Source organism: Trametes versicolor (assembly GCF_000271585.1).
Source record: "Trametes versicolor FP-101664 SS1 unplaced genomic scaffold TRAVEscaffold_3, whole genome shotgun sequence".
Taxonomy (NCBI): domain Eukaryota; kingdom Fungi; phylum Basidiomycota; class Agaricomycetes; order Polyporales; family Polyporaceae; genus Trametes; species Trametes versicolor.
Window position 1 is genome coordinate 495257 of NW_007360323.1, and position 19373 is coordinate 514629.

The 19373-nt window shown below is 58.7% G+C and overlaps 5 protein-coding genes across 5 annotated transcripts; 3 read left to right on the forward strand and 2 right to left on the reverse strand.

Annotated features, from left to right (window-relative positions):
• Positions 1 to 114: 114 nt before the first annotated feature.
• Positions 115 to 2690, reverse strand: TRAVEDRAFT_69690 (alcohol dehydrogenase). The gene is made up of 12 exons (XM_008037136.1): positions 2493 to 2690; positions 1998 to 2078; positions 1895 to 1945; positions 1705 to 1838; positions 1608 to 1652; positions 1449 to 1546; positions 1245 to 1394; positions 1126 to 1189; positions 907 to 1074; positions 782 to 854; positions 644 to 726; positions 115 to 590 (listed from the first exon to the last, which is right to left on the reverse strand). Exons 1-12 carry the CDS (start codon positions 2676 to 2678, stop codon positions 233 to 235), a joined length of 1491 nt encoding a protein of 496 aa, XP_008035327.1. The 5' UTR covers positions 2679 to 2690; the 3' UTR covers positions 115 to 232.
• Positions 2691 to 3918: 1228 nt separating this feature from the next.
• Positions 3919 to 8987, forward strand: TRAVEDRAFT_162358 (acid protease). The gene is made up of 12 exons (XM_008037137.1): positions 3919 to 4224; positions 4283 to 4313; positions 4364 to 4382; positions 4434 to 4516; positions 4578 to 4598; positions 4648 to 4703; positions 4752 to 5014; positions 5070 to 5265; positions 5318 to 5440; positions 5495 to 5608; positions 5672 to 8115; positions 8531 to 8987. The coding sequence occupies exons 1-11, from the start codon at positions 4034 to 4036 to the stop codon at positions 6300 to 6302; spliced, it is 1728 nt and encodes a 575-aa protein (XP_008035328.1). The 5' UTR covers positions 3919 to 4033; the 3' UTR covers positions 6303 to 8115; positions 8531 to 8987.
• A 232-nt stretch (positions 8988 to 9219) lies between these two features.
• Positions 9220 to 11224, forward strand: TRAVEDRAFT_34829 (FolC bifunctional protein; the record flags this gene model as incomplete). Its single annotated transcript, XM_008036705.1, has 10 exons — positions 9220 to 9372; positions 9429 to 9543; positions 9593 to 9720; positions 9773 to 9856; positions 9912 to 10076; positions 10131 to 10208; positions 10265 to 10319; positions 10371 to 10653; positions 10712 to 10905; positions 10965 to 11224. The coding sequence occupies 10 exons, from the start codon at positions 9220 to 9222 to the stop codon at positions 11222 to 11224; spliced, it is 1515 nt and encodes a 504-aa protein (XP_008034896.1).
• A 170-nt stretch (positions 11225 to 11394) lies between these two features.
• Positions 11395 to 14239, reverse strand: TRAVEDRAFT_44123 (uncharacterized protein; the record flags this gene model as incomplete). Its single annotated transcript, XM_008036796.1, has 7 exons — positions 11395 to 11457; positions 11516 to 11617; positions 11683 to 12315; positions 12365 to 12441; positions 12496 to 13623; positions 13681 to 13785; positions 13846 to 14239. 7 exons carry the CDS (start codon positions 14237 to 14239, stop codon positions 11395 to 11397), a joined length of 2502 nt encoding a protein of 833 aa, XP_008034987.1.
• A 276-nt stretch (positions 14240 to 14515) lies between these two features.
• TRAVEDRAFT_115813 (ARM repeat-containing protein) lies at positions 14516 to 18703 on the forward strand (the record flags this gene model as incomplete). Its single annotated transcript, XM_008037138.1, has 21 exons — positions 14516 to 14769; positions 14833 to 14905; positions 14963 to 15024; positions 15077 to 15251; positions 15303 to 15512; positions 15561 to 15840; positions 15895 to 16008; positions 16076 to 16230; positions 16287 to 16377; positions 16426 to 16579; positions 16636 to 16816; positions 16881 to 17030; positions 17079 to 17124; positions 17175 to 17242; positions 17296 to 17367; positions 17426 to 17635; positions 17689 to 17874; positions 17932 to 18090; positions 18145 to 18314; positions 18376 to 18463; positions 18527 to 18703. The coding sequence occupies 21 exons, from the start codon at positions 14516 to 14518 to the stop codon at positions 18701 to 18703; spliced, it is 3075 nt and encodes a 1024-aa protein (XP_008035329.1).
• Positions 18704 to 19373: the final 670 nt, after the last annotated feature.

A 19373-nucleotide genomic window follows, 5' to 3' on the forward strand; every position in this document is an offset into this window, starting at 1 on the left:
AGGGCTGGAGTCATGTACGGAGGTTTTCAATTGCCATCGAGGGCAGCTCGCCACTCTATCTCAGTATTTCAATACAAGCAATGACAGCGTGAAAGCGTTCTATAGCATGTAGCAGAGTAACTGAGCGTTAAAATCGCTATATATACAAGTGGTCGTAAATCGTTGTGCTATCATACATCCTGAATTCCATCCACATATGCCCCCGACTCTCTCATGCAACGACTTGCTCCACCTAGTACTCCATCGAGTTCTCGATAATGCGCGTCAAATGCTCCCGCCCATCCTCACCCGCGACGTCGCCCACGCCCGGCGCGAGGTCCAGTACGCGCCGCTGCGGGATCGTGCCCTCCACGAGCGCGGGGATGTCCGCCGCCGTGTACCCGACGGCCTTCAGGCCGCGCGGGACGCCCAGGCCGTCGAGGAAGCGCGCGATCGCCTCGTACAGGTGCGCGCCGACCGCGCTGTCCGGGATCGCGGTGATCGACGGGTCGGACACCTCCGTCCCGCGGAAGACGGCGAGCGCCTCGCGGTGCCGGTCGGGCGAGGACGGCGCGGTGAACTGGAAGACGGCGGGCGCGGAGAGGGCGACGCTGTTGGGGGCGTTAAATATTGTAGGGGACAAGGAGGAGGAAGGAGAGCTTACGTGACGCCGTGGGGGATGATGGGGTGGTCGACGTTGTATCCCGGGTACTGGAACTTGGGGCCCTTCTTGTTCAGGCCGGATATCTGGACGCGGATGTCAGTCGCATCTTTGTGCAGGGACGAGCTGGACCAGACGTACGGGGTAGCTGATGCCGTGGCACAGGTGCACTCCGGCGTTACCGAAACCAATGCCGGCGAAGGACGCAGCAAGCCTAAGGATGGGAAGTGAGCAGAGAACAGCTACGTGCCTAGTGCAGTACCTACATCATCTGCGACAACGACTCAAAGTCATGGGGGTTCTTCGATATCCGCGGCAAGTGCTTCACGGTCGTCCGCAGGGCCCACATGGAGAAGATGTCGGCGACGGGGTTGCTGCCCTGGTATGCCGGGCGCAGGATGGGGTTGGAAGGCCGAGGAGTCCGCTCGGTATACCTGTACGCCTGTGTTGGTACTGATGGTCGAGTTGCGGCTCCAGGGACTTACGGAATGGCCGTGTAGCTCTCCAGACTGTGGAACAAGACATCGAGACCAGAGCTGATGTGCAACTCTACTCATCCCGGGTCAGTTAGCGTTTGTGAAAGTTGATGGTTAGGGTTGCGCACCCCTCGAGCAAGTCCGGGTGTTCAGGGTATCGACGATACCAAGCATGGGCTTCATTGCGCGGTTAGCAATGCCGGTCTTGAATGACATAGAGGTGATGTCGAGGATGGCGGTTCCAGTCGTCTCCGAGCCGGTACCCGCGGTGGTGGGAACTGAAGGCAACATACGTAAGAAGACGTCCGACGGAATGCGAGAGGAGCGCGCACCTGCAATAAGTGGATGGAGTTTCTTCGTAATGGGAAGACCCTTGCCGACTGGCGCGTTGATGAAGTCGAAGAGATCCGCGTCTTTGTAAACCGAGAAGCTGCGAACGGCGATGCATAAGCGCCATCCTCGACCTCAGAATGAGATGTCGGGAGACGTACAGGTTAGCCGCTTTCGCCGTGTCCATCACACTTCCGCCGCCGACACTGTCACAATGCGTCAATACGGCACGGATGTTGCAGGTGCGGAGCGACGCACGCAAGGAAGTGGCTGCAGTCCTCCTGCCTGGCCCAGGCGATGGCGTCTCGCCAGCTGGCCTCGGTGGGCTCCGCAACGACACGGTCGTACACGACGAAGGGCAGGTCCTCTTGGGCCTCGAGGGAGGCAATGGCCTGATCCGGGATGTGAGTGAAAGCGTCGCTGCGGAGCGCGTAGGGGAGAGACGCACCATCTTCGCCGGGGGCAGCTTCGCCACGTTCGGGTCCGTGAAGACTGCGACCTAGTGCGGCCGGTCAAGCCGAGCACAGAACGGCCTCGCGAAGGAACCGTACCTTGCGAGCTTTCATGTTCTTGAAGTCCATGCCCACCTCGCGCGTCACCCCCTCGCCGAAGCGCAGGTTCGCGGCGGCCACCTGCGCCGGAATGCGTGTTCAGCTGCTTGCGTGCACCACGACACGACCTCAAACGAGAGCGTCCTGTTTCTTGAACGCCCTGTTGTCCGGAACATATTCCCCGGAACATCGTAACCCGCACGGATCGCCTGGGTGAGTGACTGGGCCACTGCGGTCACTATCTGGGCACGTCGTCTGCGCGACGTCTCAGTGGCCTGTTCGGCTTCCCTGCCTGCGTGTTGCGTAGGCCAGCTCGCGGCCGACTTGACCATGAGTTTACCAGAAAAAGAGCGCTACGTGACGCGCGCAGGTCACTCGAAGGCCACGCATTCAGGTCGAAGCAAACCAGCGATCCGCGCTTGTTCCATGGGACGGGCTGAATGCGTTCCGCGGAACATCTGCGCCAGGTGACGGGACTTTCTGGTTCAAACGCACCTCGAACGCGTACTCCTTCTCGACCGGGAGGGACTCGACAGGGGTTGCATACTTGCGCATCTGCTGCAGGGCGTGTATGGGGTTGTGGGCGCCGCCGGTCCGGCAGCCGTGGCACGGGCATGCGGTGTGCTGGGCGGCGTTGATGAGCCGGCGGATGGCGCTCCTGGATGCGACGGCGGAGGACATGGCTGCAGTGGGTGGGGATGGGGGTACGGAATGGACATGGCTGCACGGTGCGCTTTATAGCTCGCGGCTGGGAAGCGGGAACGGGAAGGCCGACGCCCGTCTGCGGCGGCGGGAGGGTCACGAGAGGCTGAGCCGTACACGATCACGGGTCCTGTGATCGTGTCTACCGAGCGCCTGCACGCCAGCTCTCGCTCTCTGCCCGCTTCAGTGCTTTTCGACCTGTTTCGACGCCCTGCAGGATGGGCGGACGCCAGCGGGGACGTCGTGAACATCGTGTACACGGCAGGCTCCGAAGGGAGCGAAGAGAGCTCTCGGGTACTTACGCCTTCTGTGACTTACGAACGGGGCTCCGCGTGTGCGTATGAGGTTGTTCTCATTGGGTCCCAGTCGGTTCTTCGTCCAAGATTTGGGAGCGTTCGATGTGCTGCATTCGAAGTGAAGTCTGAGTGTGCCTATCTTCGCCGTGGAGGTTGCTACTCTTTCTCATGGTGTGGATATAGAGGCTGAGGTAACGGATACTTGAGAGCCATTTAAGCGTTCGAACGCGTTCACGCGCTCACGCACGGCGGTCAAACGCATCAGATCTCTGTGCACCTGAACGAGACCCGGGACTATCCGCTTAAGTATGGACGATAATAGCTAGTCTAGACGCACGTTGATTGACCCTTGCTCGTAAGGCACACTATACTGCCACCAGGTTTGAGCTTGACCCGGCTCTGACACCGAAGCGTGACTCTGTGAGGTGGGTTTACACTCGCCGTACGGCGCGTTTGGTGGAGACGGCGCGGCGCAGCGCAGGTATGGATATAGATGCTGCGCGCTTCTGGCCAGCGGAGATACGGAGAAGGCGCATTGGAAAATCGTTAACGATGCGCAGCAAGACTGGAAGTGATTGAGCTCGGGATCCACCCCGAGTTTGTGTTTCAACGCCCGCGGGCGCGCGCGGTCGGGATCGACGCGCTGGACGTGTATGCGTTTACTGGCGGGAGTGTGGCAGGGCGCAGCAGTATTTTCGAGCGATGATTTGCATGAAATGGGCCGATGGAGATAGAGCAGAGAGAGAAGACGGCCACGTGTAGCGGGGAAGAGGGAAGAACAAGGGCTGGTAGCGGAGAGGACCTGGCGCGGAGTGGAATTGCAACTCGCTCGGAGAAGCTTGAGCCAGTGCTTGATCCATGTTGCCACCCTCCGCTCGCCTCTGAGCAGTGTCCTCCTCCCCCTCCCTCCTCCTCCCACACAGCCCGTCGACGGCTCGTGTCCCCTCCTCCCCCTTCTCCCCCAGGTCTCTACGCCCACCACGCTCCCTCTCCCACACACTCCTTGACACTGTCTTCTCCCGCCCGGTCTCACTTGCCATGCGGGCTTACTCCCTCGCCCTGGCCGCTATTCTCTCCGGCACCTTAACCGAGGCGGCCAAATTATCCGTCTCCCAGCGCAAGCGTCCGAACAACACCCACCAGAGGAGATCCGGTAGCGCCTCCTTCAAGCGACCGGCGACAGTCCTCGCCGCGACCTCTAGCTCTGACGACTCTGATGTGGACTTGAGGTGTGTATCACGTCTTCCCGCTTCTTCTGCCCCGCGGCCTCAACCCGCCGCGTGCTAGCTCCTTTCACGACTTGTTATATATCGCCAACGTGAGCCCTGCTGTCATCTTGCTCTCGCACGCTGTCTAATCACCCTACAGGTCACTGTAGGAGGTACCGGTACGTGATCATACACAAGACATATCTGGCCGCGTCCTCAAAGTCGCGTAGAATACCCTTTGCAACTCGATACCGGTTCCTCAGACCTTTGGGTCAAGGGAGCATCTTCTCCGCTACCTAACACTGATCAGACGGTGCGTTATCACCCTCATTCGCACCTGTACTCGCGTTAACGCGATATCTGTTGGCACTCAGTCCTTGACACTGAACCTCACAGTAAGTCCTTTCTTGCGTTTGTTTCTGCGCCCGACGCTAAGTATTGTAGTATGGTATCGGGTCCACATTTGGCCATATCTCGTACACCCCCGTCGAGTTCGCAGGGTGAGTTGAAGCAGCTCCACCTGCTGAGCCATAACCAATTCTCCCTAGCATCAACATCTCCCAGCAAGCGATCATCGACGCCTCAAATGCCTCCAACCCTATATTGAACTACGGCGTGAGCGGAATCGTCGGCCTGGGCTTCACGAAACTGTCCAGCATCGACGCCGCGCTCACCAAGAGCGGCAAGTCCGACGGCAAGAGCCTGCTGTACAACCTCTTCGCGGACAACCCGAAGGAACCCAATTTCATCGCGTTCGCGCTGCAGAGGACTTTGGAAGCAACCGGGGATGTCGAGGGCTCCTTCACGATAGGTGCGCTCTTCCTCCGCGCGTGTGCTGGAACGTTTTGATACGACTTATGGTCAAGGCGAGTATGACGACGACTACAAGGATGTCGCCAACAGCCCCAAGATTCCAACCTACCCTGTCACTGACCCTATGCGGTGGACCGTCCTCCTGGACGCGTTTCTCATTGGCCAGGGCTCGGTTGCCCTGACGAGCACTGTCCCCAATGCACCCTCTGACAAGGCCGTAGTGATGCTCGACAGTGGTACTTCGTACACGTGAGTTAACAATTCCCGAATTTCGCCAATAAGCGATTCTGACCCTCCGCAGCTATGCACCCAAGGCAGTATGCGACGCGATGTACGGGAACATCACCGGCGCGTCCTACAGCTCCGCACTAGGCCAGTGGATCGTGCCGTGCAGCGCGGAAGTGGACGTCGCACTCCAGTTCGGGTGCGTGCACTGATCGTCATGTCCGGAACAGCGCTGACACCTATTCGCCCGCAGATCGTCTGTGTACCCCATCCACCCCATTGACGTAACGCCCGTCAGCCTGAGCGACGACTCGCTCTGTGTCGGCTCATTCGTCCCGCAGACCGTCTCCGTCGGAGCCGGCCAATTGTGAGTTCCCCTCCTCCTGCCAGCGAGAACGCCCGTGCGCTGACAGCCGCGCGCCCGCCGCAGCGACTGGCTGATCGGCGACAACGTCATGCGCTCGCTCTACACCGTCTACGACTTCGGCGACTTCGACAGCACGGGCACGACGATGGGCGACCCGTACATGCAGCTCCTCGCGCTCGTCGACCCGAACGCCGCCTCGACCGAGTTCCACAAGGCGCGCGGCGGCTCCGCGAGCGGCAACATCACCTACAACGCGCAGAACGTGTCCTCGTCCACCTCCGCGACCGCCGCGGCCGCCTCCGGCGGCACCTCCGTCGAGCTCTCCGACGAGCTCTCGAGCACGCTCAACAAGCTGCAGGGCTACCTCCCCGCGCTCCTCGCGGTCATGGCGCTCAACGCGCTCGTGCTTCTCGTCCTCGCGGGCGCCGGCGTCGCGTACATGTGCCGCCGCCGCGGCAAGGCGCGCGCGCGGCGCAACCCCGGCCGCCAGAGCGGCGCGGCGAGCCCGATGCCGCTCCAGCGCACGTCGTCGTTCGGGATGCCGAGCGGCTCGGGCGACACGCACGTCTACCAGCCGGTGTCGATGGCGCTCACGGAGGACACGTTCGTCCCGCCCTCGCCCGCGTTCTCGAAGGGCGGGCTGAGGGAGCCGAGCGGGCTCCGCATGGACGACCGCCCGAAGTCGGTCGCGTAGGCGCGTGTGGGTGGTTGGAGGGGGTGGGTTCTTGGATCTTTGAGTCTCTCATGTCGTGTTGCTCTGTCGATGGCGAACGGACACATCATTGGTTGGTAGTAGTACTAGTATACGGTATACGGTATGGCGCGGCACGTCCTTCTGGCGCACGCGCGATTGGAACATGGACTTTCAATACCCTCATTTCTCTCATGTACCCCGGGTGATTCTGCACTGCACGCCCTTGACGACGTCAGACAAGTGAATATGCACGCGTGGTGTTAAGCCAAGCACGCTATTTCAGAATTGTCTAAGTAAGATGTCAGTGTACAGTCCCGCCCTACCGCGCGCCCTTCTGCTCCCTATGTATCCGATCCCACTCGACCACGCTGTCCATCGCCGCGAGCCCCGCCGCGCTCCCCAGCGGCGTCTCCTCGAGCTGCGGCGTGCCCCGCGGCCGGTGCTCGCGCTGCTCGATCAGGAACGTCTTCGCCTCCGAGCGCACGCCGACCCACTCGCGCTCCTCCGCCGTCAGCCGCCGCGCGCCCTCCGTCTTCCGCGGCACGAGCACGTCCACGAGCTCCTGCACCGCGCGCGCGGCCTTGTGCGTGTAGAACGTGCGCTCCTGCGCGAAGCTCGCGCCCGCGTTCCCCCCGGGGCGCTGCTGCGCCGCCACCTCCGCCGCCCGCTCGCCGTCCTCCGTCGGCGCGAGGATCTGCGCGACGCCGAGGTGCGCGATGATGCGCGCGCACTGGCGCATTGCCGCGCGGTCGCCGCACTCCAGCGCGGTGCGGGCGAGGCACGACATCGCCGCGGCGTCGGGCTTGATGCTGCGCGTGCCCGCGGAGGGCTCTGGCTTGCCTATCGCGCCGTCGACGAACGCCTCGCCGCGGAGCCCGGTCATGAGCTCGAACGTGCGGAGCGCGCTCTCCCAGTCTTTGGCGCGCCAGCACACGGTGAGCACGAGCGTGTACGTTGCGAGCCCGGGGCGGAGGCGGTTGTCCTTCGCGGTGAGCGAGCGTTCGAGTAACCACTCGAGGGTCTGCAACGCTCGCGCGGCCTCGGTTAACGAACCGAGCGCACTCAGCTGCCCGTACGCTTGCAGGACGTGGTCGACGTGGCCGCGGTCGAGGACGTCCGGCTGGCGTTCCATGAGTTGCTGTACGAAGTGTACGCAGATCCGGTACTTCTGTGCGCGGTTGCACAGCCAGAGCACGTCCTGCACCAGGGGCGGCGAGACCTCTACTCGCGCAGGCCGCGCGGTCTCGCCGGGCTTCGCGAGCCCCGCGTAGTCGCGGAGGATGTCGAACGCGACGATGTGGTCTGCGGGCCGGCCGAGCGCGAGCACCTGTATGACGCTGCTGATGAGCCTGGCGTCGACCTTGATGTTCGTCCCGCCCTCGATGCGCTTCGTCAACTGCCGCCAGAGGAATCGCGCGTCGGACGCGGCGCGTTCTCGATTCTTCTGCGCCTGTACCTCGTCTTCCTCCTCTGCGGTGCCTTGCCTGTACATTGTCCGGAACATGGTGGTGTACGTGATGTGGTTCGCGGAAAGGGGCCCTTCCTCGTCAAGAGAGTTCAGCACGTCGAATGTCCGCGCGTATTCGCCCGCCCGCGAGAGGCAGGTCATATACAAGGTGGCAGGGATCGACGAGATCTCCGGGCTCTGCGGATTGGTCGCCTTGACCGTCGCAAGGTACTCAAGGTACTGACTGTAGACTTTTTCAACAGTTTGGAGCAGCTTCCCACGGGTTTGCCAAGATTCGATTTTGGTGAATGTGGTTAGGAGGGAGGAGTACGTGGAGAGGGTGGGTTTGAACCCGCGGCGCTTCATCTGGGTGCAGAAAGTGAGCCATAAATATCACTAGACACGAAGTAATCAGGTTTCGTCGTTCGGCTGAGAGCACCCTTGAGCTCAAGTCGAGGGTGCTCTCAACCGAGTTCTCCCAAGAATTTGTACACCGTGAGATGCACAGCATAGCATAGCATATACATCCTAGCGGAAAGACCATGCTAGTTAGCAATGTCTGAATTTGCCGGTTTTGTGCCTCAAGGCCCGTAAGTAAACTAGCTTGAGGCATCCGAGTCGAACGCGGCTTCATGAAAGTTCAGCCAATATAGAAAGTCGTGCACCCCGGCACGAGTGTTTGGGGAACGCCAAAATGAGTGAAGGCGTTGGGCCTTAGCACCGCGTCCAGGCTTTCCCGGGCAGCTGAACCTGCGATATACAGTGGTGTGAAGCAACTCACATCGGTGTATACCTCGTGGGCTAAGCGAAATCTCTTCACATGGCCGGCTTGCGATATGAGAGTGTTCCAAACGACGATGTTCAGCGCGTCAAGAGGCATACTCTGCACGTATTTCACCGCGTCTTCTATGTTCCCCTCTTTGCACATCTTGTGTACTCTGCCTGACACTTGGTGTGGTTTCAGGAGACGTTTGGGTGCTTCATCTTCACCATCCTGGGCCTCTTCAAATCGTCTTGATTTGTAATCTCCCTTCGAAAAGGTGCTGCGAGGTTTGGACGCGTTACCGATTCGGGGAGGTGGTATGGACCTGGAGGACGAAGGCTTGTCCGTAGAAGTCGACGCGAGTCGTACACCGGCAGAAAGAGGTTGCAAGCGACGAGTTACGGCTGTCAGTGAGGTACAGCCATTCCGTATCATGAGAGGCGAGAGTAGAGAACAAAGAAGTTGACAAGGAGGATGGTGGTGGAAAGGACGATCGCTGTCGACGCGCTCTCGCTCAGTCGAATTATGGGCGCTTATTCAGCAGCAGCACATTTTGTGAAGCGCCCGCCCGAGTTTCCTCATCCTCGGAGTCAGCACCGTCAAAACCACCGCGCGGGAATGTCCTCTTGATGCTCTGTCTCTCACCGTTATCGTCTCGCCATCTCTCTGTACATATACCTCCTCTGTCTGCCGTTTACAGGAGGACCATGGCGACGAGAACGTACCGGGAAGCGGTCGACCATCTCAACTCGCTGCAGTCCAATGCCGCGACCTTGGAAGCGGTTCGGGCCTCAGGTGGGCGGCTTAGCCAGTTTGCCATCCCCGAGATGGTCGAGTACTTGGGTAGAATAGGGTACAGCGCAAGTCTCTTCCTGTCTTGCTATGAGATTGGCCTCATCATAATGCTCTGCAACAGACGTCCGACTTAAACAAGTTGAACGTAATTCATATCACCGGCACGAAGGGCAAGGGCTCTACCTCCGCTTTCACAGACTCTATCATTCGTCGTGCACGCCCGGACTGGAAGACTGGTGAGTATTGTGTTGACGCCAATATACGTCGGTTGACACGGTTAGCTAGGGTTGTACACTTCGCCGCACCTGGTGGCCGTCCGTGAACGTATTCGCGTCAATGGCGCACCAATATCGGAAGAAGTGTTTACGAAATACTTCTTCGAGGTCTGGGACAAACTGAAAGATAATACAAAGGTGGCTACCTGACTTGCGCTTGCTCTACCCAACTGCTGATCTGGTTAAACAGACCGTGAATCCACAAACGCCGCTCATGCCTGGTTATTTCCGTTTTATCACGCTCCTCGCTTTACATACGTTCCTTGAGCTTCAAGTAAGCTGTGTTGAACCCGCAGGGATGCTGTTCGCACTCTGACGGTTCGTCCTAGGTCGACGCGACGATCTTGGAGGTCGGCGTGGGTGGAAGATACGATAGCACCAACATCGTTCCTAAGCCGATCGTGACCGGAATTACCGCGCTCGGTTTAGACCATACCGCTATTCTCGGCAAGACCCTGCAAGACATTGCATGGCAGAAGGGCGGCATCTTCAAGGTATTCCGCTTTATCCATGTACACACTACGTCTAAACTCACAGTCCTTATCTAGGAAGGTGTCCCAGCGCTGACAGTCGAGCAACCGGAGGAAGGCGTGACGGTGCTACGGGAACAAGCGCAAGAATTGAAGGTATGTATCTGTCGCAAAAAGGGATCATGCGAGCACCCAACTTACAGTTATCATAGGCGTCCGAGTTTGTTATCATCCCACAAGTGACGGGACTTTCGGAAATCAAGCTCGGTATGTGCTCAACGTGATACTTGTCATACACGCCTCTTAATTGCCCCACAGGTCTGGCGGGAAGACATCAGTACCAGAACGCGACCCTCGCCGTGCACCTTGCCAAGAAATTCATTGCCACGCAGACATCGGATTCCCTTGAGGGCGACCTCCCGCCCGTGTTCGTCGAAGGACTGAAGTCTACGAAGTGGCCGGGACGCTGCCAAACGGTCACAGATCCCACACACGCAGGCACCACCTGGTTCCTCGACGGAGCGCACACCCTCGAGAGTCTGCAATGCTGCATGGAGTGGTATGTCAGCCCTGATGCCGCGCTCAGGACATCTCCACAGTTGTACGTCCCCAATCAGTCATGTAATTGTTACACGCTGACACATAATGTGCCCATGCAGTGAAAATCGCTCACGCGTCCTAATTTTCAACTGCACAAATGGCCGCTCTGGGAACACGTTCCTCGGCGCGATGCTCAAGGGCGCAGCGGATCAGCTCAAGACACAGGGCGCCGCCGATACAGACACTGCGGCGTTGTTTGACCAGGTCGTTTTCTGTGCCAATGTCACGTACGCGGACGGCGGGTTCAAGGGCGGTACGTTCATCTCTCCTCTTTCGCTCGCTCGCGTAGTTACCTCATACCTCGGGAGTCAGACCTAACAACGCTCGCTATCCCCGAGGCTGACCTCGCGCATCTGAAGACGCAACACGAACTTGCCGACGCGTGGGCGTCCCTCGTCCCGTCTTTCCCGAAGGAGAACATCCACGTCCTCCCGTCCATCGAGCACGCTGTGAACGTCGTGCGCCAGTTGGGCGCTTCGGCTGGGAAAGATGTCGACGTCCTCGTCGCCGGCAGCTTGCACCTCGTCGGGGGAGTCATCGAGGTCGCTGGACTGTCGGACGTCGCTCTTTAACAGAGCGTCAGACCTCCCCTCTCCTTTCTCTCTTGACCTGGTTTATAGATTCGGAGTCGTAAGTAGTGTTGCATAGAGCATGGTGTGGCGAAACTTAGAGCCTTCAACAGGCACGGTTAATTTACTGATAATGTATGTAGCAGCCTCCGGTGATGGTGTACGAATGAATGTTATGGATGTCGTGTCCGCTTCGTGCGACTCTTGCTTGGGTCTGCGCCGTAAAAATGGATGGCCTTCGGTGCGTTGGGATATGAGCAAGACAGCAGGCATGAAACGGCAGAGCAGGCGTACCTTCTGGTCGAGGAACGCGCGCACTTTGTTCTTCAGCCCAGACCGCTTCGCCGGCATGCCCAGGGCGATCGCCATTTGCAGAAACACGTCGAAATGGATCGGCTTCGACAGGACCAGCGAGTCAGCAAATGTCATCTGACGCATGTGTATCGTGCAAGAAGACCTACCTCGTAGCGCAAGATACGAAGATGCAGTGCCGCGTCCGCTAACACGGCTTCCTTCATTTTTGCGTTCAGCTCGTCCTGCGAGACATCCGCAACCTTGCCCTCGGCACCCTCCGCGTCGCTCGCCTCCGCCGCCACCTTCTTCCGCCGTCCCCTCTTCTTCTTCGCAGGTTCCGGCGGTCCTGCTGCCGCCTCTGTCGAGGGTCTCGGTGCATCCTCGAGAATCGTTGTAAGGCGTTGCCGCAACGATGCGAGGGGTGGAGACGGGGAGCTGTCTGACGCGTGTGTGCCCGACGGCCCCGCCACGGCCGCGCCCGCGCCTCCGCCGTCCGGTTCTGGAACGTAGTGCAAGCACGCGCCGTCGTCCTCGTTCCAGATATCGTCCCGGATCCATTCGTTCCACGGACCGTCGTATTCGTTGTGGTTTTCCGGCGGCTCGTCGGAGTCTGCCCGAGGCTCTGCGGGCAGAGCGGGACCGGCGCGGCTCCCCCGGCCGTCACCAGTGGGTGATGGACTCCGTCTGCGGCGCGGAGAAGGCGTATGTCGCGCTGCGGTGCCGGCGCGGGGACTCGTCTTCCGCGAACGAGGTGGAGAGCTTGCGTTTGCGCGAGGGCTACGGGGTGCGCGCGGGTCACTCTGCTGGTCATGAGTCTCATTCAATATGACGTCAACACAAGGCACGTACCGGCTTGGGAGGAGACGAGGGTCGTGTAAAGTCGTCTTCGGAGGTGTCGTGGATGGAGATCGGTTCGTCGATGGCATCTGCTGCAGTCGATGAGTACCTACTGGAGGGGGGGAGATGGGACGAGGACGTACCGGGCGCGGCGACCACACGTCGCGTTACCCCGCGCACATTCGTCAATTTACTTTGAGCAAACACCTGAGTAGACGGAGGCAGTTGCTCCGAGTCGCTGTCTCCCTCTCGGCGGCTAGTGGGCACTTGTGTAAGAGGGGAAACGTCGGACTGCGCAGCGATCTCCGCTCCTGCACGGACAATGGCGCCCTGCAAGCGGGAAGGACCAGCCAACCTGCTGGGACCAAACACTTGGGTAGTGTCGGCCGCAGGTGGGTGGTCGTCGCGCCCAGCGATACGGCTCCTACTAAAGAGCTGCGTCGCAGGCGGCATTCCCAACTCTGCAGGCGCGGGTATGTTGCGAGAGCCCTCAGGAACAGAGCTGCTCGCGCGGATGGGTCCCTCACTCTGCAGGAGACTTCGCGCCCTATCCAAAATGGTCACCCGGGTATCCGCAACGCTCTTAACGGTCTGCAAGACTTGGGGTCGCCGGCCAGGCTTCTTCTTGTGTGTATCCTTGAGAAGGTCCTCCAAAAGCGTCTCGGGCGCAGCATCCTCAGGTGCAGGTGCAGGTGTCGCCGACTTCGACGTTGAAGCCACTGGGGGCAGGCTATCTAACCCTTTCTGCAACAGCGTCCGCACGGTGTCGTCCGAGAGGCCATTCTTCTTCGCGCACGTCTGGATGTGCTTCATCTTCTGCGCGACAGTCTTGCGCGTCGTCCACGCGAGGTCGCATGAGACGCATTTGAGTACGCGTCCGAGCTGCGCGTCGGAGAAGTCATCGCCGAAGCGGTGACCAGCAGCACCCTTCGCTTTGCCCTTCGCTTTAGCCACGACGGGAACCTCGGGAGGGACGGAACCACTCTCGGTCGGCGATGGTGTCTTCGATGCTGTCCGCCGTATCGGAGCGATATATGCGAATCGGCCTAGCTTCAGTGAGCCATCCTCATCTTCGCCGGAGCTATCCGCTGCCCTGGAGGGTGATAGGGATAGGGGTTGTGCGATTTGAAGGGTTGGGGGCCTTTCCCGATAGCGCAATTCTTGAGGAAGGGGGCGAGAATTTGCGTTAGTAGAAGGGCCCGCTTGGGGCGCTCGCTGAGGAAAGTTGAACATGTCTCTTATAGAGGGGAGCGAATCGTCCGTAGTGTCATCTGCTACATTGACGCGTCAAGCATTCCGATCTATGCCATATGAGGCGTGTCACTGACCCTCGTTGTCAGGAATAGCTGCTTCGTTATCTTGGGGTGCAGAGTTCTCCCTGGGTTCAAAGGAGTCGCGGGCTCCAGCCCGGGGTAAGGCGCCATCACTGCTGTCTGGTGTGGCCGGAAATAGGAGTTCAGCAAGGCGACTCAACTGATACGCAAGGTGCATACCTGAGATATCTATCACTATTATAGGCCCCTTCTTCACTTTGGGCGAGACGGGCTGCAATCTTCCAGCGTGGTAGGAGGCATCGCTGTCAGTCAACTCAATGACCTCAGTAGACGGGATGTTGACTTCGGGGCGTTTCTTCTTTCGACGTGACTTTTCCTGTGTCCTTCTTTCCTCTCTTTCTGGCTCCGAGTCCTCCACATACTCTTGAGCGCTGCTTTGTGAGAAGTGGCTTTGGCACCGTGCGAGCAGCGGTGCGAGCATCTTGCCACGGTTGAGGCTGCGGTAAGGCCTTGTGACCGAAAGCGCGATTAAATACCGCGCTTGTGCAAAGTCCACGGGAGAGTGTTTGCGAGGTGTATGTGTGGCGATAGAGAGGCGGAGGAGGGAGTTCATGCAGCGGAGGTGGTTTGCGGCAAGAGCAGCGGGAGCGGGGACGCGTCTCGGCTAAGGAGTATTACGCGCCGCTTTGTTGACGCGTTGTTTGGCGGGACACGCTAGAATTGGCGCGTGGTACGCCTCGCGTCTCCGACGTGCAGGGTCGCGCTTCGACATATATAACGTCCTCCTCACCTCCTCAGACCCTCCTCTGCCCGTCGCCCTACCTTGTACCTACCATATCTTCGAATTCTAACGCTTTGCCCGCGCGCGCCGTCTAGCTGCTCTGCTCACATGAACCGACCTGGACAAGCCCCCCCGCCTACCGTCTCCCCAGAGGAGCTCTTCAATGTAGTATGCGGCGCCGCGTCCCAGAACCCAGGACAAGTACAGGCATCTACTACCCGTCTCAAAGAGCTCCTGGACATTCCTGGGGCGTATGATCTCCTGCACGAGATCGCGGCGACGAAGACGGTGGCTTTGCAGGTGCGGCAACAGGCTATCATCCAGTTCAAGAATGCTGCGACGGGCCATTGGCGATCACGCAAGTAAGTCTTGACAGATCATGCTCATGTCCGTCCAAACCAACCCCCGCGCGTCGGCGTACGTAGGCTCTTCCCTCCCGAGCACAAGACGCGGATCAGGGACCGATGCATAGCCTTCCTAGACGAGACGGACGACATCGTACGCGGTCTTCTTCTGTCCATCAGTGCACGATCCCGATCCCCCCAACTCGCGCAGATATCTGAATGCAACGCGCTCGTCGTTGCTAAAATCGCGCGGCAGGACTACCCCGTTAGCTGGTACGTGAATGTGCGCAGGCACACCGCCTACTTCATTCACCTCCGCGTATAGGCCGGATCTGATCAATCAACTTCTTGGAGCAATCAACTCGTCTGTAGAAGGCCGGTACAGTGGCGCCAATCCTAGCGCAACTCTGGTGTTGCGGCGCTCTCTGGAGCTACTGAACGCCGTCCTTAAGGAGTATGCCGCGTACAAGATGCTCACAGGTGTCAAGACCATGGGCCAGGTGCGAGTTGTGTCAAGCTGATACTGAAATGTGATTAACAACGTTCTGTAGCTCGTCCGGGACTTGCGGCTGCCATTGCAGGCGCACTATGCACGCATGGCCTCCTCCTTACCAGCACTCACACCCGCATCCCTTAACCAAGCTAGCACGGTAGAGGACCTACTTCTTGCTCATTTAGCATTCAAGTGTCTCTCCAAGCTCACATTCTGGACCTATCATCGATACACTTGCTGCCACGATTACCAGGACCTCGAACCCTGGGTATGTGTCTATGGGCTGCACTTACAACTAGTATTGAATAGTTGACAGGTGAACGAGTTCTTCCAAAATTCCGCCGTCCAACTGCAAGCCGTCTCTGAGCTGCGCATCAACCTCGTCTCGGCTCTGGGCGCGGCTCCCAACGATCCTGTGACACAACGCGCGCTCGAGTTGCTCACCAGACATCTCCGCGTCTTTGGGAAGCTTTTTAGGCGTATGCAGCGCGACGCGAAAGTGCACTTCGTTATTCTGCCCATGTGTGGCGACTTGGTGTTGTACTACTGGAGCAAGGTCGTGCAGGCAACTACTGGGTCTCCCGAACAGATCGCAGGTATGACTGTTGGTAATCATTGCTGCTGGAATTTGAGTACGATTGCAATTGCAGACTCTCCTCTTGTCATCTTCCCTGTTCGCTTCCTCGTCCAGGGCATGGCACTCTTCAGGGATAGCCTCGCGCAATGGGCACCGAAGAAGAAGGATGGCTCAACAAATGACCGAGGTATGTTGCGCGATCCATGTGCCCCGAGTAGCGTCGCTAAGCTCCTCTTTCAAACGCTCCGCTTCAGTCCTTTCGAAGGAATTCGTCGAGGATGCGGTAAAGATCCTGGTCACGAGGTTCATTCCGCTCAACCCTACCGATCTGGAGGGCTGGATGGAGGATCCAGAGGAGTGGGTGAACACTGAGGAGAAGGAGAACGATCAGTGGGAATATGAGCTCCGAGTGGGTGTTTTTAATTCTCTGCCGAACGTCTGTCTGACTTTTGCCTCGGTCACTAGCCATGTGCTGAGCGCGTCTTGATGACGCTCGCGACGCAGTACCCGCAATACGTGACGCCGTTGATAGAGTTGACTTTCAACCAGGTAGTAGGTGAGCATGCCCTGCACAATACGGCGATACCACCCGACTCACCTTGAGCAGGCCAAAGGTCCATGGATCTCCCCGCTATCATCCAGAAGGAGGCGTTATACTGTGCTGTCGGGCGCTGTGCGATCCGCCTTAAAGACACCATCCCGTTCGAGCAATGGCTCGACACCACCCTCATCACTGAAGCTCAAGTCACTGACCACAGGTATACATTTATGTATCTTTCTGAAGGTTACATGTTGCTCAAATTGGTTGGCTAAGTTATGCCATCGTCAAGCGCCGGATCGCCTGGCTTCTCGGGAAGCTTGTGTCCGACGAGTGCATCGCGGCGAACAACGCGAAGCTCTGGCAGGTTCTCGTGCACCTCCTCCAAGACCAGGGCCCCGGCTCCGATGCGGTCGTGCGCCTGACCGCGGCCATCGCAATCCGCGAATGTGTTGACGTGCGTCCAGAGCGACTCAGCGCTATCGTATATGAGCTCATGCGCTGCGTCTTTGCTTTTCCAGAGCCTGAATTTCGACGCGGACGTGTTCGCGACGTTTCTTCCCGCCGTCGTGTCTGCACTCGTGCGCTTGACGGCGGAGGCGGACACGCTCGAGAGCAAGCGGAGGATCACAGATAGCTTGAACACCGTCATTGAACGTGCAGAGGCTCGCGTAAGCGCCGAATTTCTATGTCTATTACTCTGCTAAGGTTCTTTGCAGATTGTGCCGCTGATGGGCATGGTAGCGGAGCCGATACCCCAACTCTGTGAGTGTCGACGTTGCGTGTTTACGACTAAGTGCTAAGCGCAAATGCAGGGACTGATGCTGCCGAGGACTGGCTATTCAAGGCATGTCTGTTGGGTACAGTCACAAAACTCGTCGAGGTGCGCAGGTTCCTGTGCAAATCTGTATGAGACACGATACTGACTAGACACAGTCAGCGAAGGAAAACGCAAACTCGTTGAGCGCGCTCGTCGTACCACTCGTCCGCGACTGCTTCAACTCTCCTGTACGTCGATCTGCGCAGCGGCGGCGGAAAACAAGCTTACATCTGTACGTCTTTGTAGGCACAGATGCACCTGGATGAAGACGCGTTCGCCCTTTGGCAAGCCGCCCTGAGAAGCACGACGACCATCGAGGGCATGAACGGCGCGCCGGGCCTGATTGATCTCGTCCCTCTGATCGTCCAACAGCTCTCGAGCAACCTCGACGTCTTGGGCACTATCGTGCACATTGTGGAATCATACATTTTGCTTGATGGTCCCCGGATCCTCCAGGTAGGTATTCTTCACTTGTGCGCACCCACGGAGTCTGAGCGCTGGTGTTTCAGATGTGTGCAGTGGACTTGCTGCGGGCGTTCGATGCCGCCATGAAGCAGGCGACGGGGACTAACGTCAAACAGATGACCACCGCTCTCTGCTTGCTGTTCCAGATTGCGCCTCCCGGGTTGTGGGGCGAGGCCATGCACATCTCCGGTCTTTTCGCTGCCATCGTCAAGGGTTTGGAGGAGGAAAAGGTGAGATCTCCGGCATGAACCCGCGATGAGCACGTCCTGACCAAAGTGCCCGCGCAGCTCCCGACCATGGTGCTCACGGAATACGTCTACGTGCTCGCCCGCGTGGCCGTCGCCGACCGCCAGCTCTTCGTGCAGCTCGTCTCTGCGACCGCCGCGGCGCAAAACGTCAAGGAGACGCTCGTCTGGGAGGCCATTCTCAACCAATGGTGGAACAGGGTGCGTCGCGCCCATAACTTTTCTAGACGCAGAAGCGTGACTGCTATGGTCCAGTTTGACAACATGTCGGAACCGCGCCTGCGCAAGCTCACCGCGATGGGTATCGCGAACCTTGTGGCGACGGGCCGGCCGGAAGTGCTTGACCGGCTGTCCACGGAGATCTGCAACCTCTGGATAGACGTGTTCGGGGAGATCAAAGAGGCGCAGGAGAACGCCAGCAACGAGTGCGTGTCGCTAGCTGATTTTACAACCTACGAAGGCTGACAGAGTGCGTATCCCTTGCAGCTCGTCCCTCACGTTGTACTGGGACCGGCCTTTCGAGGAGACATACACCGACGCGGAAGGCACGCCCGAGTACCAGCGACGCAAAGCCGTGAGTGTCGCGTCTCTTCCGGCACCCGGATGCGCTTGTGTTGACTATTCGGATATCTTGCAGGTCTTCGACAACGACCCCGTCCGTACGACACCATTGACTGCGTTCATTGGGGCGCGCCTGCGCGAGGCGGAGGCGGCGTGCGGGGGTGGCACGGAGCTCGAGTCGCGGTACCTCGCGAAGGCCGAGCCGCTGCTGCTCAAGCAGGTTTGGGACGCCCTCAACGGCGCCCTGCCTTGAGCATCGGACTGAGAATGAGCGGGAGCTATGTCGGCACGGCCACTGTCTTGTTTACTCTACAGTATACTATGTTCGGAGCAAGGGTTGGAAGTCTCGCGTCGTCACGCGCATAGCTGTAATGCTCATTCCAAGGAGCTCGTGTTGACTCACCCGGGCGTAGTGGTCGCGAGGTTGTGCACTGGCCCGCCCCGCAGCCCGGGGCAAACCCAAAACTGCACTTACAGTCTTTCCCGTTTCTCGATGGCGGAGATTTGTTCCCTCGTTTCCACACCGCTGATGTGACTGGCCGGTGTATTGCAAGATCTAGAGTGGTGGCGACATAACTGCCATCCTAAGTTAACAGTAAGGATACTAGACGATGACACAACTAGTGATAGACAAAGACGCAGAGATACACGAGTAAGTGTGGATGGGCATGGGAACATAGAAAAACAATAAGGATACAAAGGGGGGAGTCAAGCTACAGATTGTCCGATAGCGCGGTTACACGTGTCGGAGTTATGAACCCGGACGTTAAGGACGGCGGCAGTGCAATAGGGGAGACAGAGGAGAGGAGACAGACTTGAATGGAAAGCGAGCGAGCACATAGTCTATACATCTAAGTCGTTTGTTATGAGTACATGAAGATGAGATAGAACAGAAAGACAAACCAATACACCGCTCAAAGCAC

Bases quoted from the DNA above. Each gene is read 5' to 3' on its own strand.
- TRAVEDRAFT_69690 (XM_008037136.1), bottom strand. From the start codon at position 2,678: ATGTCCTCCGCCGTCGCATCCAGGAGCGCCATCCGCCGGCTCATCAAC. The intron at 2,079-2,492 runs GTGCGTTTGAAC...ATTCCGGCGCAG, and splicing joins AGAAGGAGTACGCGTTCGAG to GTGGCCGCCGCGAACCTGCG. The intron at 1,075-1,125 runs GTAAGTCCCTGG...ACAGGCGTACAG, and splicing joins GAGAGCTACACGGCCATTCC to GTATACCGAGCGGACTCCTC.
- TRAVEDRAFT_162358 (XM_008037137.1), top strand. From the start codon at position 4,034: ATGCGGGCTTACTCCCTCGCCCTGGCCGCTATTCTCTCCGGCACCTTA. The intron at 4,599-4,647 runs GTAAGTCCTTTC...TAAGTATTGTAG, and splicing joins CCTTGACACTGAACCTCACA to TATGGTATCGGGTCCACATT. The intron at 5,266-5,317 runs GTGAGTTAACAA...GACCCTCCGCAG, and splicing joins GACAGTGGTACTTCGTACAC to CTATGCACCCAAGGCAGTAT.